This window comes from Phocoena sinus, chromosome X (genome assembly GCF_008692025.1).
Source record: "Phocoena sinus isolate mPhoSin1 chromosome X, mPhoSin1.pri, whole genome shotgun sequence".
NCBI classification, from domain to species: domain Eukaryota; kingdom Metazoa; phylum Chordata; class Mammalia; order Artiodactyla; family Phocoenidae; genus Phocoena; species Phocoena sinus.
In genome coordinates this window covers 86,085,097-86,103,304 of record NC_045784.1, presented here as the reverse complement: position 1 = coordinate 86,103,304, position 18,208 = coordinate 86,085,097, and the positions used below count along the sequence as shown (strand labels likewise).

Sequence of the window (18,208 nt, the reverse complement as noted above, 5' to 3'; positions counted from 1 at the left end):
ACTATCTTAACAGTATTCAGTCTTCTGACCTATGATCATGGGACATCTGTGCATTTATTAGATGTATTTTTACTTTCTTTAAACAACATTTTGGTATGGTGTATTACATTGATGTTAAGCCAACCTTGTGCTACTGGGGTAAATCCCAGTTGGTCACGGATTATAATCCATTTTATGTTGCTGGATTTGCTTCGCTAGTATTTTCCCAAGCTTCTTGAATGTATAGAGTGTTCTTCATCAAATTTGGGGCATTATCAGCCATCATTTCTTTAAATATTTTTTGTCCCTTTGTCTCCTCCTCTGGTATACCCATCATGAGTGTGTTTGTGTACTTAATGCTGTACTACATTTTCATAAGGCTCTGTTCATTTTTCTTCACTGTTTTCAAGTCCAGCACTTCCATTTGGGGTGTGGTGTGTATGTATTCGATTCTTTACTGGTAGTTTCTTTTTGATGAGTCATTGTCATTACATATTCCTTTAATTATTTAAACATGGTTTAAGTTCTTTGAACATATTTATAATAGCTGCTTTGAAGTCCTTGTCCACCAAGTTCAATATTTGATCCCCCCTCAAAGGCAATTTGTCTTTTTTTTCCCTGAATATGGGTCACACTTTCCTATTTCTTTATTAATCTGAACAATTAGGTAATATATTGTAACAGCACTGGATTGTCCCTGCTCCAGAGTCTTATAGCAACTTGGCTAGACTAATTCTGTGAAATCAGTTCCCCCATAGTGTGTAGCCTCTAATTTTCCTGTTTGGATTTTTTATTTTTCATCTTGACACCTGGGTTCCTAAGGGTAATCCCTGGGTCAGTAGAGTTTAGCAGTCATCCACTGATTGATTGGAGTTGTACTTAAGCCCCTGAGCCAATAAGGTTTTCATTTTTTGCTGTTTGACCTGTGTGGCTTAAAGACTGCTTTCACACTTCAGGGAGATTACAAGTTTGTCTCACATTTAGTCAAGGACTAATAGTAAAGCAGTTTCCTCTCCAGTTGCTCCTAAGAGAGTGTGGCCTTAGGTATGTGCACACTCTTCCTTATCACCAGGACTCCTTTGCTGGCTCTTTCTCTGGTCTGTTAAACTTCTGGCTGGTCTGCCTCTATTAGTATCATACCATGCTTTTGGCCTCCACTGATTGTTTGCTGATTTTTAGCTGATTTTTATTTTGGACAGTTCCTTTGAGGCACAAATTGCTCCACAATACAAATAAAGTCAGGTCCCTCAAGCAGGGCCAGGGTGTTGCCAGCCTTTGAGGTTTTCTCTGACCCTGTTGGAACCTCTGTATTATGGAACAGTATTTGGGGGAGATAGGAGCTGCCACTTGGCTGCCAAGCTCACTGTAATACCTCTTCTGCAATGCAGAGTTGGGTGGGAAAATGGGTGTAACCTCTATCTCACATGTTAAAGACTCCTACTACTATTACTGAGTTTTGTAGATTTTGAATAAATGATTTTCAATTTGTTGCAAATCCCTTTATCATTCTCCAGACTTTGAATGACCGTCTTTGCTAATTTTGACCAATTAGGTAGATATTTTTTTCTGGGGAGAAGTTCCATTGAGCTTGACTATGCAGAAACTGACGATCAAGTTTGTGAATTTAACCTAGTCCACAAAACTGATTACAAATAGAAAAAGGATTCAGTTCTATTTTTTTAAGTTGAAATTCACATCTAATTAAACAATTATATACTACCTTCTTCCTCACTACCCCAGGTAATAGAAAGTTCACCTACAAATAGATACAAGGGGAAAGTACAGCATATTAAAAATGCAATCTTGTTCAATTTCGTATGTGATATTAACTATGTTATTGTATCCAGGGCTGTAATACTCATAAATGCTTAGGATGTCAAACTATTAAGTAGGTGCTTATTCATTCATACTTTCAGCACTTTTCTCAGAAAGGCTCAGGAAACCTCTGTTCACACAGAAAGTAAAGTACAGAGAACGTGCATTACTTCAGTAAGCCAATACCTCCTGGGATAGTCTTTAATTGCATTTCTATAAGATATACTTTGATCAAATACAGCTTCCAAAGTAGGAAAAACTTTTATATCTCTTTTCCCCTTTGTGGGTTTTCAATGAAAATTCTACAAATTTTCTATCATTTTACATGCCAAACCTTTGAAAGACAGACATCAGAATCTAAATTTTACCAAAGAGAGAATCAAGAGGCAAAGTATTTAAGTGACTTCCAAGGTTGTACAATTCACTAATGATGAACCTAAAACTAGAAGCAGTAGAAGGACTCCTTAACATCCAGCCTCCAGCTCTGTGCACCAAATCTATTTAGATAAGCTAATATTCTTCCTGGCAAGCTGAAAAATGTTGCATTCCTGAAAGCGGGAGTACTTTTCATTTCCATTTGAATTTTAGGATCAGCTTGTCAATTTCTTTAATTCACATGTACTTTAATTCACATGTACTATTATGCTCCTTGGGAAGATATCCTCTTATGAGTATGATAAAAATAAAGCATTAATGATTCTGGTCAACAGTATATTCTGTTAAACACGATTGCCCATTGTCTTAATCAGATCAGGCTGCTATATAACAAAAATACCACAGACTGGGTGGCTTTAAAAAACAAATTTACTTCTCACAATTCTGAAGGCTAAAAGTCCAAGATCAGGGTGCCATCATGGGTCCTCTTCCTAGCTTGTAGACAGCTGCCTTCTTGCTGGATCTTCACATAGTGGAGAGAAAGATTGTATCTCTCTTGTCTCATCTTATAAAGGCACTAATCCCATTAATGGGAGCTCCACCCTTACAATTGAATTACCTCCCAAAGGACCCATCTCCAAACACCATCACATTGGGGGTTAGGGCTTCAACATATGAATCTGAGGGAAACAAACATTCAGTCCATAGCATCCATCTTTAATAGAAACAGATTTTGTTTTACATGACAGAAACAGAGGCTCTCTATATTAAAAAACCTAATAATTTAAACAAAGTGAAAAGTAGTATCAACTGAAAAAAATCTTAAAAATATAATACTAATTTTAGAGAATATTTTTTCTTCTATCTAGTAAACCATTTTGTGATAAAAAATGTATCTGATATAAAGAGAATTTCTACTATGTTAATAAAAGTTATGTGAGGCACCATAGACTTATCTACTTTTCTTTCCAGATTGTCCCCAAGACCAAAGGAGAAGTTATGAAAAAAAGAAAAATAAAATGTTAGAAATCTAATAGCAGTGTTATTATTGAATATTAAGTCAATATTTAAAACATCAACAATTTTACACAAATACTGGGTAAACAAAGTGTTCTTTTTGTACAACTGGGAAAATAAACCACATTTTCTATTTCTTTTCTTTTCTAGGCATGTTTGGTACTGAAACAAAATAGCTATTCTTATTTAAATTTTGTTTTTCTTTGCCATGAAGATTCTTCAAAAAAGACTTTTCAAATAACTAGATTTGGCATACTTGCATAGCTGTATATCTAATCTTAAGTGGGTTAAAAAATTGATCAAGAGAAGAATATGGTCAAAAAGGTACCCAGGGAATCATTACTAAACAAAAAGGCAAACTAAAGGAGAAAATTTTTTTCTCCCAGAACATAAACTTAAGTTTAGAAAAGTTTCTTCCATGATCTGAAGATTGTTACTGGTTAAATTTCATAAAAACTAATCAAACCCCTTCTCACAATTTAAAGTTCTACATGATCTTAAGGATCAAAATACCATGTTCTGAAAAACAATATGGGAAGTTATTTGGAGCACAAACTTAAAAAAAAAGAGAATTCTCTAAATAGTTACCCATTGGGGAAGCTATCAGATTTACTTCAAAGCAGCTAAAGCTTCTTTTATCCAGGTATATAGGCTACATTCCACACCATTAAATAACCCTTCCTTTTTGAAACACTTTCTGTACTTGGCTTCCAGCACACCAGTCTCCTGACTTTTCATTAAGCTCACTGGTGGGTCCTTCTCAGTCTTTTGCTGGTTCCTCCTCTACTTCTTAACATTGGCATACTCCAGGGCTCAGTCCTTTGCCACTTTCTTTTCAAGCTGTACTAAGTGATCTCATCCAATGTCATGGCTATTCAGTAAAGATTCCCAAATCAATTTTGTCAGTACCAAACTGTACCCTGAACTCTAGATTTGGATAGCCAACTGCCTATTTAGCATCTCCAAACTAACATGACTGAAAAAAAACTCGTGATTCCACATTCCTCCAAATCTGTTCCTCATCTCTCTGTTCCAGAATTCACCCAGCTACTGTTAAAAACCTAGGAGTCATCCTTTACTCCTCCCTTTCTCTCTCCTCATATCCAAGCTATCAGCAGATCCTATCTTCTTTACCTTTAGAGCTTGCATCCAGTATCTAACTACCCACCCCACTCTCCATCATCCACCACACTAGTCTAAGACTCTTGCCTGGAACACTGTAATAACCTAACTGGTCTCTCTGCTTTCACCCTTAATCCTCTTCACTCTAACCTTCACACTGCAGTTCCATACAGGTAAGTAAAATGATGCCACTCCTCTACTCTCAGTCCTTCTAATGGCTTCACATTACGTATCCATACCAGGCTATAAGGATCTTCATGAACTACTCTCTGGCTTTCTCCCCTGTTTCTTTTCTTACCATGTTTCTCCCTTAATCACTATGGTGTAACCTTACTGGCCTCTGCTATTCCTCAAACATGCCAAGTAAGTTAACATTTTTAAGCCTTTTTACTTGCCTTTACCTCTTCTCGGAATGCTCTTTCCCCAAATATTCACATGGTTCATACACTTATCTCATTAGGGCCTCTCCATTGGCCACCTCTTCAAACAGGCCTTCCCTAACCATCTTATCTAAAGTAGCAACCCCCTCAAACATGTATATCTGTTTATGTATAATTTGGTGGAAGGCAGAGTCTGATGATGAAGTCATTTTTCCCTAGTGGACTAAAGAATCTAGATCCTGAAAAATAAAATTAGCCACATTGAGGCTCTCTCTCCTGAGCCATGGATAGAAAGACAATCCAAGCGCTCCCTAAGGATGGCAGTGTATTGGTGACGAGCATGGAAACTCAAGTGGAACCACTTGGCCTCTCTACCAATGAGGAAAGAATTTAGTCCCATACGCTCAGTTTGTTTCTTTCTGCCCCTATTCCTTGCTTTTTCACCTGATATTGTACATTTGTTTACATCTGTATTATCTGTCTTCTCCAAAGGAATGTAGTAAATTCCACAAAAGCAGATACTGTATAACCAGCACACAGAAGAATACATGGTATATGGTAAGCTCAATAAATATGTATTAAATCAAAAATGAATGAAAAAAATGAATGAATAAATAGTATTTCTAGTTTGAACACCATCCAATAATATAGTTTAGGGTTCTGTTTTGCTTTAAAAGGAAAAAAAAAGAGCCACAATGTGCACTTAAAAATAAAAATAGGGCTTCCCTGGTGGCGCAGTGGTTGAGAGTCCACCTGCCGATGCGGGGGACACGGGTTCGTGCCCCGGTCCGGGAAGATCCCACATGCTGCGGAGCGGCTGGGCCCATGAGCCATGGCTGCTGAGCCTGTGGGTCCGGGGCCTGTGCTCCACAACGGGAGAGGCTACAACAGTGAGAGGCCCGCATACCACAAAAAAAAAAATAAAAATAAATAATAAAATAAAAATAAATTCAGCTTGATTTCTTTCAAATGATACGAATTTTATTAAAAGAGGGACAGTTATTCAGTAGCGCTGAAGCAAAATTTTGTAGTCAATTTTCAGCAAGATACTCTAGCTATTATACAATTTTTTAAAAGCTTCAGAATTATTCCTGAACATAGTTACAGTTAGTTAATTTGGACCTAAACACTAAAAAATGGGATATATACATACACATACATGTGCACACACACAAAATAGAGCAGTTTTGTGAAATCAAACTGGTATAAATAGGAATGTAGATTATTCCACAATCCTCTTCCCTTCCTTCTCTCATCAAACTGCTACCAGTGAAGGCCCAGAAATCTACCAACTACTTAGAGCCACCTTTTAGAGCTAGAAATGTATCCTCTTAACTTGGTGTTGGTGTGGTTGTTCACAATAAGAAAAATGGCAATATCCACAGAGGTTTTACAGAGGCAGCTGAGTATTTTGCATGAATATGTCTGTAGCTTAACTGCCACCATATATTATTTACCTGCTCTCTTCCATCAAAAATGCGGCTCATAGTCCACAAGAATGTGAAAAATCCCACCACATAACAGATATGTCTCTTTATGTATAATTTGGTGGAAGGCAGAGCCTGATGATGAAGTCATTTTTCACTAATGAGCTAAAGAATCTAGATCCTGAAAAATAAAATTAGCCACATTGAGGCTCTCCTGAGCCATGGATAGAAGGCCAGTCTAAGCACTCCCTGAGGATGGCAGTCTGTTGGTGAAATGAGTATGGAAACCCAAGTTGAGCTACTTGACCTCTCCAGCAACAAGGAAGGAATTTAGTCCCATATGCTCAGTTTGTTTCTGTCAACATTCATTTAATGTTGATCAGGTGGTTTATGCTCTCTGCTCAGGGGACAGAAGAACGATGAATACTGCTTCTTATGAAAAGTTTCAAGCCTTGTAACCCCTCTGAAAATAAATAGTCCAAATACCAGTTCCATTTCTTCCCCTGCAGGCACAAAAAAGGGAAAATTACTTATCAAATATTCCATTTTCTTATTCTCTACCTCCTCTTCTTTGCCTAGGATGAGTTCCCAGCATCCTGGATGCACATACCAAGAGTTAGCTCGAGTGGCCAGGTTCGTAACTGAAACTCAGTCACTAAGTAACAGTCAAACCAGAGAGTACCCGAAGTTTAAGGGCTAAATATTCCTTTTATTATATTGGCAAAAAAATTCAGCTGTTCAACTCTATGACATAAATCACAGCAAGATCCTTTTTGACCCACCTCCTAGAGAAATGGAAATAAAAACAAAAATAAACAAACGGGACCTAATGAAACTTCAAAGCTATTGCACAGCAAAGGAAACCATAAACAAGACCAAAAGACAACCCTCAGAATGGGAGAAAATATTTGCAAATGAAGCAACTGACAAAGGATTAATCTCCAAAATTTACAAGCAGCTCATGCAGCTCAATAACAAAAAAACAGACAACCCAATCCAAAAATGGGCAGAAGACCTAAACAGACATTTCTCCAAAGAAGATATACAGACTGCCAACAAACACATGAAAGAATGCTCAACATCATTAATCATTAGAGAAATGCAAATCAAAACTACAATGAAATATCATCTCACACCAGTCAGAATGGCCATTATCAAAAAATCTAGAAACAATAAATGCTAGAGAGGGTGTGGAGAAAAGGGAACACTCTTGCACTGCTGGTGGGAATGTGAATTGGTACAGCCACTATGGAGAACAGTATGGAAGTTCCTTAAAAAACTACAAATAGAACTACCATATGACCCAGCAATCCCACTACTGGGCATCTACGCTGAGAAAACCATAATTCAAAGAGTCATGTACCAAAATGTTCATTGCAGCTCTATTTACAATAGCCCGGAGATGGAAACAACCTAAGTGTCCATCATCGGATGAATGGATAAAGAAGATGTGGCACATATATACAATGGAATATTACTCAGCCATAAGAAGAAACGAAATTGAGCTATTATTTGTAATGAGGTGGATACACCTAGAGTCTGTCATACAGAGTGAAGTAAGTCAGAAAGAGAAAGACAAATACCGTATGCTAACACATATATATGGAATTTAAGAAAAAAAATGTCATGAAGAACCTAGGGGTAAGACAGGAATAAAGACACAGACCTACTAGAGAATGGACTTGAGGATATGGGGAGGGGGAAGGGTAAGCTGTGACAAAGCGAGAGAGAGGCATGGACATATATACACTACCAAACATAAGGTAGATAGCTAGTGGGAAGCAGCTGCATAGCACAGGGAGATCAGCTGGGTGCTTTGTGACCACCTGGCGGGGTGGGATAGGGAGGGTGGGAGGGAGGGAGACGCAAAAGGGAAGAGATATGGGAACATATGTATATGTATAACTGATTCACTTTGTTATAAAGCAGAAACTAACACACCATTGTAAAGCAATTATACTCCAATAAAAAAAAATTCAGCTGTTCAAATGAACAAGTACTGTGAAATGGAAATGGGTCATCATTCCTGCACTCTAGGAATTTAACATCTAAAACAGACAACACAGACATTATTATATTACTTCCTATATTAAATATGTACACAGCAGAGTTTCTATATTGAGACAATTGTGCTTGGCTTTGTTAAATAAGACACATTACAGTGACACTTTGACTATATGCAAGTGTATTATAAAACAAGATGATGCACAGACACAACAGCAAGAGTCAAACTATGAATAGTTTTATCTATGTAGAGGGTATGTGCCAACGAAGTCACATAAAAGTCACTGGAATTAATTCAGAAGGCAAACACTTCACTTTGACTTTGTCTAGGCATCAGACTTGGGATTTGGGGAAAAGTAAAGGTATAAATTCTTCTGATGAAATGAAGCTTTATGAAATCCCTGAACATGATGAAAATAAATTTACTTACCCGAATAGAGCTCATATTTACTTTCCTTTCTTTTGGCCATTCCTTTCAAAACAAAAACAAAAAAGAAAATGGAGAGAAATGGTGATGAAAATATTTGGTTAGCAAAAATTACCAGAAAATTAAGATGGCTCTTCACTATCTGATTCATTTGCTATGTTCTATTCCTACCAACACTCTTGGATTCCTTTTGAATAAGCACCCACTATAACCTTCCATATTTCTCCCTAGAAGCACAAACAGACAAAAAATAAAATCACAGTTGATAAAGTGAGCACCATTTTGCTAATATTTGGCTTCATTTTTTAAAATTCTGTACTCAGCCACTGGGGTGGAGATGGAAGGTGGGCTTTTTCTGAGGAATATGATTACCTGAATTGAGTTTTGAAGGATGAGGATGAAGTCTGGTGAGGTAGTCTGGGTACCCAGTAGATTCTATGAATTTGTAATTCTTTATAAAATCTCAGAGCTAGGTGAGCTAGCTAGTTATTCCCCAGCTTTAACTATCACCTACTGTACTTCATTGAAGAGCCATCAATTCTAACAAATTTTTATGTATCACTAAGAAAAAACTCTGCCTGTTAAACTACATATAACACAATGCATTTTTAACACTTATAAGTTTTTATTTTATAATGATTGAAAGAGTTTTAGATGTAGGCAGATTTTGATCATATATCATTTTTACAAACATGAAATGGTAAATATAAACAAAATTAAGTTGTGAAAGTATTTCTAAAACTTCACATTCAGAGTCCAACTCTTCTGAATTACTTTTCTACTCAAGGGTTGTGGATATCTATGTTTTTTCACACAATATCATCCTCTGTGCCAGAGTGTTGATTATGTAGCATTTCTTAAAGGAACTAATAAAGGCTATGGTGCTTGGGTCCCAACTGCATAAATCTAACCTACTTTTGGCCCTTGCTTCAAGGAAAGTCCATAACATGTATGGTTCACCACTTCCCTCCCTTCTTCCTCCAAGTCATTTGGTTTTGAGACCTTAAAACAGTGCTCCAGCATCGTCTCCAATCTTTCCCCCATGCTGCTGACATCCAATCTGCAAGGTCTGATTCTGGCAATCTGCCTGCACACACTCAAAAATAGCAAATGACAACTATATCATGATTGCTGCCTGGCTGACATTGATCACAAGATGCATCTTGATCTCTGAGAAGTTATAAAAAGTGAAAAAAATATGTGTTTTTGGAACTGATGAAGTATAGTCCATGCTGATGAATTCCATATTGATTCCTCTCATTCCAACCACTCTCTTGAGTTCTAAGCCCCTATTTCAAACTGCCTACTTACACTTCTTCTTGGATATCTAACAGGCATCTCAAACTTAAGTACGTCAAAACAAAACTTCATTCTCAACTTGTCCTCTGCAAAAAACAAAATAACCTATCCTGTTCTTCTATCAGTATTCCTCTTATTAATAAATGGAACCACCATCAACCCACTTGCTCCGTTCAAAAAACTCAAAAGTCCTTTCCTTTTTCTCATTCCCACTTCTGATCAAGCCATCAGGCCCTGTCTGCTCTATCTCTGCAGTATATCTCCAATCAGCCCACTTCTATGCATCTTCACTACCACCACTTGCATACAAATCACTATCAATCTATTTTGTCTACACCAAGAGCCTCCTAATTGGTGCCTCTGCTTCCACTCAGGCCTCCTCTTATAACTCTATCCTCCACCAAAAAGCCAAAGTGATCTCCACTAAACGTCAACTCAGACCATACTACAACCCTGCTTAAAAATATTTCACAAAAGACCCTGAATAGCCAAAGCAGTCTTGAGGGAAAAAAAGGGATCTAGAGGAATCAGACTCCCTGACTTCAGACTATACTATAAAGCTACAGTAAACAAGACAATATGGTACTGGCACAAAAACAGAAACATAGATCAATGGAACAAGATAGAAAGCCCAGAGATAAACCCATGCACCTATGGTCAACTAATCTATGACAAAGGAGGCAAGGATATACAATGGAGAAAAGACAGCCTCTTCAATAAGTGGTGCTGGGAAAACTGGACAGCTACATGTAAAAGAATGAAATTAGAACACTCCCCAACACCATACACAAAAATAAACTCAAAATGGATTAAAGACCTAAATATAAGACTGGACACATAAAACTCTTAGAGGAAAACATAGGAAGAACACTCTTTGACATAAATCACAGTAAGATCTTTTTTGATCCACCTCCTAGAGTAATGGAAATAAAAACAAAAATAAACAAATGGGACCTAATGAAACTTAAAAGCTTTTGCACAGCAAAGGAAACCATAAACAAGACAGAAAGACAACCCTCAGAATGGGAGAAAATATTTGCAAACGAATCAATGGACAAAGGATTAATCTCCAAAATATATAAATAGCTCATGCAGCTCAATATTAAAAAAACAAACAACCTAATCCAAAAATGGGCAGAAGACCTAACTAGACATTTCTCCAAATAAGATATACAGATAGCCAACAAACACATGAAAGAATGCTCAATATCATTAATCATTAGAGAAATGCAAATCAAAACTACAATCATCTCACACGGGTCAGAATGGCCATCATCAAAAAATCTAGAAACAATAAATGCTGGAGAGGGTGTGGAGAAAAGGGAACACTCTTGCACTGCTGGTGAGAATGTAAATTGATACAGCCACTATGGAGAACAGTATGGAGGTTCCTTAAAAAACTACAAATAGAACTACCATACAACCCAGCAATCCCACTACTGGGCATATACCCTGAGAAAACCATAATTCAAAAAGAGTCATGTACCAAAATGTTCATTGCAGCTCTATTTACAGTAGCCAGGAGGTGGAAGCAACCTAAGTGTCCATCATCGCATGAATGGATAAAGAAGATGTGGCACATGTATACAATGGAATATTACTCAGCCATAAAAAGAAACGAAATTGAGTTATTTGTAGTGAGGTGGATGGACCTAGAGTCTGTCATACAGAGTGAAGTAAGTCAGAAAGAGAGAAACAAACACCATATGCTAACACATATATATGGAATCTAAGAAAAAAAAAAAGGTCATGAAGAACCTAGGGGTAAGATGGGAATAAAGACACAGACCTACTAGAGAATGGACTTCAGGATGGGGGGGAGGGGTAAGCTGTGACGGGGTGGGAGAGTGGCATGGACATATATACACTACTGGGCGTGAGGTGGATAGCTGGTGGGAGGCAGCCATGTGGCGCGGGGAGATCAGCTCGGTGCTTTGTGACCTCCTGGGGGGGTGGGATAGGGAGGGTGGGAGGGAGGGAAACACAGGAGGGAGGAGATATGGGAACGTATGTATATGTATGGCTGATTCACTTTGTTATAAAGCAGAAACTAACACACCATTGTGAAGCAATTATACTCCAATAAAGATGTTAAAAATAAATAAATTAAAAAAAAAGAATTAAACAACAACCAAAAAAGAAATAAAAAGTATTATCAAAACAACAAGGTCCTACTGTATAGCACAGGAAACTATATTCAGTATCTTGTAATAAACCATAATGGAAAAGACATTTTTATTTTAAAAAAGTTATCAAGAAATTACATAAAAGCCCATGACCAGATGGCTTCATGGGTAAAATTTACCAAATATTTAAAGAAGAATTAATGCCAATCCTTCACAAACTCTTCCAAAGAACAGGAGAGAGAATACTTCCTAACTTATTTTTTGAGGCCAGAATTAACCTGAAACCAAAACCAGACAGACATCATGAGGAGAAACCAATATCCCTTATCCTCCACAATCTACTGAGAGACCAAATCTGCAGGAGATTATGCTAGGTGAAATAAGCCAAACACAGAAGGGCAAATACTATAAGATACCACTTATATGATGAATCTGAAATAATCAAACTCATAGAAGCAGAGAGTATACTGGTCATTGCCAGGGGCTGGGGGGAGAAGGAAATGAGGAGGCATTAAAAAAAAAAAGCACAAGCAATAAAAGAAAAAAGTAATAAATAGAGTTCATCAAAACTTAAACTTTTGTGCTTCAAAAGATACCAACCGAAAAATGAAAAGACACCCCAAAGAATAGGGGAAAACTTTGCAAATCATATATCTGATAAGCAACTTGAATCTACAATATAGACATGAGCCTTATAAGCCATTAAGACAAATAACCTAATTTAAAAATGGGCAAAGGACTGTTGGTGGGAATGTAAATTGATACAGCCACTATGGAGGTTCCTTAAAATAGATAGTTCTAAAAATAGAACTACCATATGACCCAGCGATCCCCCTACTGAGCATATACCCTGAGAAAACCATAATTCAAAAAGAGACATGTACCACAATGTTCACTGCAGCACTATTTACAGTAGCCAGGACATGGAAGCAACCTAAGTGTCCATCGACCGATGAATGGATAAAGAAGATGTGGCACATATATACAATGGAATATTACTCAGCCATAAAAAGAAACGAAATTGAGTTATTTGTAGTGAGGTGGATGGACCTAAAGTCTGTCATACAGAGTGAAGTAAGTCAGAAAGAGAAAAACAAATACTGTATGCTAACACATATATATGGAATCTAAAAAAAAAAATAGTTCTGAAGAACCTAGGGGCAGGACAGGAATAAAGACACAGACATTGATTGACATGTATACACTGATGTGTATAAAATTGATGACTAATAATGACCTGCTGTATAAAAAAATAAATAAAATTCAAAAATTCAAAAAAAAAAGATGCAGACGTAGAGAATGGACTTGAGGACATGGGGAAGGGGAAGGGTACGCTGGGATGAAGTGAGAGAGTGGCATGGACATATATACACTACCAAATGTAAAATAGATAGCTAGTGGGAAGCAGCTGCATAGCACAGGGAGATCAGCTCAGTGTTTTGTGACCACCTAGAGGGGTGGGATAGGGAGGGTGGGAGGGAGACGCAAGAGGGAGGAGATATGGGGATGTATGTATGTGTATAGCTGATTCACTTTGTTACACAGCAGAAACTAACACGCCATTGTATAGCAGTTATACTCCAATAAACATGTTTAAAAAAAAAAAAAAGCAGATCCTGGATATCACCCCAGTTAGTAAATCAAAATGTCAGGCTGGAAGCAATCAAGGATGTATACTTTGGAAAAGCAGCCCGGGTACTTCTGCTGCTGAGTCAGGGTAGAATCCCTGCTCAAGCCCTATAATTCTGCTTAAATTCCTCAAACATAGCATGCTCTAACATAGGGGTCCACAAACCACATCCAGTCCAATGCCTGTTTTTGTAAATAAACTGTTATGGAACACAACTATGCCCGTTTGTTTACTCATTGTCTATAGCCACTTTCACGCTACAACAGCAAGGTTGAGTAATCTTAACAGAGACCATGTGGCCTGCAAAGCCTGAAATATTTACAGTCTGGCCGTCCACAGAAAAAGTTTGCTGTCCCCTGTTCTAGCTTTACACTTTTCCTCAAATACTGCTCCTGTCTTGACAAGCTCATACTCATCCTTTAAAACTCCAATTAGCATCACTTCTGTAAAGCCTGAACTGGCTCTACAGAAGCCCCCCTGTATATTTTTTCATCATTCTCTGTACTTTCCCTATATTTCTCATCATTCTTTATTGTAAGATGTCTGTTTAATGACTGCCTCCCTGACTAGATTCCAAGCTCTACGAGGGCAGTACTCAGATGTGTCTTGTTCACCACAGTGCCTGGTTCTTACATGAATATATTAAACATTTACTCAATGAATATCTCCCCCATTCTATACACTTTTTCATTTTGTTAGATTTCTCAATGTTCCAGTCTGTTCAGGGAATTCTGAATCCAGATTCTAACAGTGTATTTGTAATCCCATCCTGTTGTGTCATCCACACATATGATATGCACACCATTTGAGTTCTCTGAGTCACTGATAATGTTGAAAATGACAAGGCTGGTGTAAAGTCCTGAGAAGACCTCCTTGTTTACATACTGATATCAACCCATTAAATCAGCAGTCTTTGGCTAAGACTCCAACTCTAATTATAACATCATCTAGCCTACATTTTCCATCTTGCCTAGAAGGATTTTACTAAAGCTTCAACTTCTCTGTACCCTTTTCTTACCTGGCACCACCTCTACCCAGGTAGAACTGAACTAATATTCACTAATTCTCACAATTGTATCTCTTCTCACTTCACCTAACTGTATTTGCAGTAATGTTCACAAATTTGTCTCTGCCACAAGCCCAAGCTCTTTGTGGGTAGAAACTAATTACTTAACTTTGAATCCCCAGAGCCTAGCACAATGCCCAAAAGTTAGCTGATACTCAAAAAGTATGATTGAACACGTCTTGCAATTCAGACATGCTAAATTTATGGTGTTTCCTATTTCTGCCATCATAGTATTCCTATAGAAAATCTAAAAATCATTTAAATACTCTTACCTGTAGCAGAAAGAAAACAGCATAACCCAAAAGAGCAGGATGATAGACTAAATTTAAACTGTTTTTGTACTCTGCTACTGAAGCTTTTTCTAAGACTTTGGGGTCAATATATAATCCTTTCTGGAAGGGTTTGGATGTCCACAGGCAACCAACCGTGGCTGTCAAATAGTGATTAAATTCTTGATAGGTCTTGCTGCTGAAGCTGAACTCCGATTTTGTCTATTGGGAAAGAAAAAAAATTGTCATTATCACCTATTCTCCCTTTCCTTCTTATTCCCAACAGATCATATATCTCTACACTCAGTTTTTAAACAATGGTGATTTAAAACAGAGATTCATCATCCATACCTTTTGTACCAACTCATTTTTCTTTGCAGCAGTCAAATTTTTACGATACCTAAAGACAGAGCAAAGAGAACTTTTACCATTAAATGCCTTTGATATGTAAACATAAGTTTACATTTTAAATGTAAATATATGCACATACACAAATATCCAGCTGTCTATTTAAGTTTTTTTTCCTTTTGTGGTACATTTTCCTCAAAGAATAAAAATTAATAGAGGCTCAAATATTGAGTTGTACATTTAGGATAAGTACTTGTAAATTTAAGATATGCATTTAAGATATGACTCTGTAAATTATACTTTAGTAAAAAAGGAAATGCTTTTAATGTTTCACTGTTAAAAATTAATAGAGGCTCAAAAGCAGTCACTGATACAAAACATTACAAAACGTATTTTCCTAATGTGGAAAAAAGGTGCAGTAGAAAGGATAAAGGGAAAACTTAGAGATGTAATCTTTTCTTGCCTGAGAACTATTCTAAGTAGCTTTTCAACATTTTAACCTTGGCATAGTCTCATAAGTTATGCCAAAAGGGCCTACACTTATGGGCTAAAAAGAGCAATTTCAGTCCATAAGTGAAAAAATTAGAAGAGATCAGAAATAATACTTACAGTTTCATATAATTGGTAATAGCTCCCCTTATCTCCCAGAAAATGTTCTTTTTACCAGAGAAGCTATGTAGACTTAAACCAGTTGTCAGTAAATGACTAATTATTCTTTGAGACACAGCAATGAGAATTAACAATGCCGAGTGCAACGGTACCACTGCACAAAAGATCCTTAACTGTGAATCCTTTTAATCGATATCCCCCCACAGTGACATTTTAAAAACACAGTTAAAATAGTCCCATTTTAACTGTTGGAAGGTCATTCCCTAAAGAAAGCCATGTTTCCTTTTTCCAAAGGTCCTGGCAGAAAATGGATAACAATTTTATTGTATTTTATATTTCACTGTATTATGTACAATAAACTTATTGTAGTATATTCATAAATTATTGTATAGCTGGAAAATGAAGATGGAATTATGATGTATTAATTCATAAAATGGTAAAAAGGCTTTGTACCTGTCCATAATGTAACAGAGCTGGTTCAGGATACTGGAATCCAGGCTGAGGAGTGCAGGATAGAAGACCCCAGGAGGAAACAACACCACCAATGGAAGGTTATAATTTATATATATGTCACACACCTTTTGGGAAGAATGACAACACCAGTATATAAATTACTCCTCAGAACTCCTCAACCAACTTCACTCAAAGAATCACCACTAGAGAATAAGCAATAATATAACATCAGGTTTGGGCCTGCCTGACTCATAAATAGAATACGTAGCCACAACCTGCTTAAAAATGTACCTCACCAAACAGCAACCTTACAATAGAGGATTATTTCTGCAAGGTAGTTATTAAACTCTTTTATTTTTTTCTGGGGAGAGATCTTAGAGTTAGGGAGAAAGGGGAAGGGAACATTTCTTTCTTCTTAAGTCCTATAAATACTGAATTATCATATTAGTTAGCTGTCAACCTGGAAAACAAAGGAGCATGCTTCCAAGCAAATATAACACAAGACAACTAAGTATCAATGAAGGGAAGAAGCCAGGAAAACTGAGATTAGTGGGTACTTCCTGGATAATAGTTCTGTCTAGGTTGAATACTATAAAACAATAGAAGAGGACCAGAATCATAGGTACTGGGAGAAATAAGGCAGTTGAAAGGTGGGGGGTGGAGAGCTAAAGAAATAAAAGGTATTTTTGTTCTTTTACCAGGGGTTGGAAATGTACAATGGATGAGAAAAAAGTGATAATAAAGACAGACTTCTGTCTAGGGCCAGCATTATTCAGGGGAACGTCTATTAAAGTGGTACCTGGACTTCAAAAAAAGCTTTTGCTTTTTCCCCTTTGTTTTATGCATGTCAACTATTCAGGCCAGAATACAATCATTAACCTCAAAATACATAGCTTATCTCAAGTATGCTAATAAGGTCATAGCCCAACTTAATAGTTGTGCATAAAATTTAAACAATAGGCTAGTAAAGCAGACAGCCATCACAAAAATCAAAGTAGTGAAAATGGGATGTGTACTACCTTCTCATAGAAATCCAAAATAAAGTGCAGCAAGAAGGTACTGTTGTTTTCCAAGCGCATTGCAGTAGTGGACAGCCACCCTACATAGTGAATCAGTTTAGACACAGAGTTCATGGATCCACCTAAAGTTGTCTCTCTGCAATAAGAAACCAAGATCCATATTAGCAAAAGTCCTCACATTTTCCAAGCTAAAGCTGGATTAAATATACAGCAGAAAGTCTGTGGGAATTTCAGAAAACGATCAGTGCTCCAATGTATAATTCACATTTTTTTAACTGCAGTGATTAACCATAAAACTATACAGCCCTCTAGGGAACCATTAAGATCAATTCATAGAACATCCCTGAGCAACCATTCTACTAGTAAATACCATAGAAAGAAAGGATTAAGCTCCAGACTTTAGATAATATCACCAATGTCCAGGGACCATAGCAGTCAGCAAATTAGTTTCTAAGTACACAAATCCAAACCCAGTTTTGCCTAAATTCCTGAACTAAAATGCTGTTAAAAATATTTTCACTTTAATTTAACTGGAATTCAATTCTAAAACTGAATGAGTAAAATTTTTGGCATCTTTCATTCTAGTAAAAACCAGATCTAGATATTTTATATTCTTCCCAAATCAATGAACCATGTCTCTTTAAATTACACATGGGTATAACTGGTTCAATCCATCCATCTCCCCACCCCCCTCCTTCAATCCACTGTTGAGTGGATTAGGAAAAGACTGGGAAATGTGATTTCATAGCTTTAACCTCAGATCCAGGTAGCCAACAACAGTTATGCACAAGGAAAAAGGAATAGCATATATATAGTCTTAGAGCCTGAGATGATGATAACTCT

The 18,208-nt window shown here is 37.0% G+C and overlaps 1 protein-coding gene across 5 annotated transcripts in view; it reads right to left on the bottom strand.

Annotated features, from left to right (window-relative positions):
• Nucleotides 1-2,580: 2,580 nt before the first annotated feature.
• Nucleotides 2,581-18,208, bottom strand: part of CENPI (centromere protein I) — a 48,097-nt gene continuing 32,469 nt past the window's right edge. For 4 of the 5 annotated variants that reach the window (XM_032620825.1, XM_032620827.1, XM_032620826.1 and 1 more), the window contains 6 exons: nt 17,366-17,501; nt 16,347-16,471; nt 15,288-15,336; nt 14,940-15,158; nt 8,550-8,591; nt 2,581-6,618 (listed from right to left, as the gene is read on the bottom strand). In XM_032620825.1, the coding sequence (XP_032476716.1) occupies nt 6,517-6,618; nt 8,550-8,591; nt 14,940-15,158; nt 15,288-15,336; nt 16,347-16,471; nt 17,366-17,501 (673 nt within the window). In that variant the 3' untranslated portion in view covers nt 2,581-6,516. The remainder of the gene's footprint in view (nt 6,619-8,549; nt 8,592-14,939; nt 15,159-15,287; nt 15,337-16,346; nt 16,472-17,365; nt 17,502-18,208) is intronic. The other variant, XM_032620829.1, reaches the window with a different exon arrangement.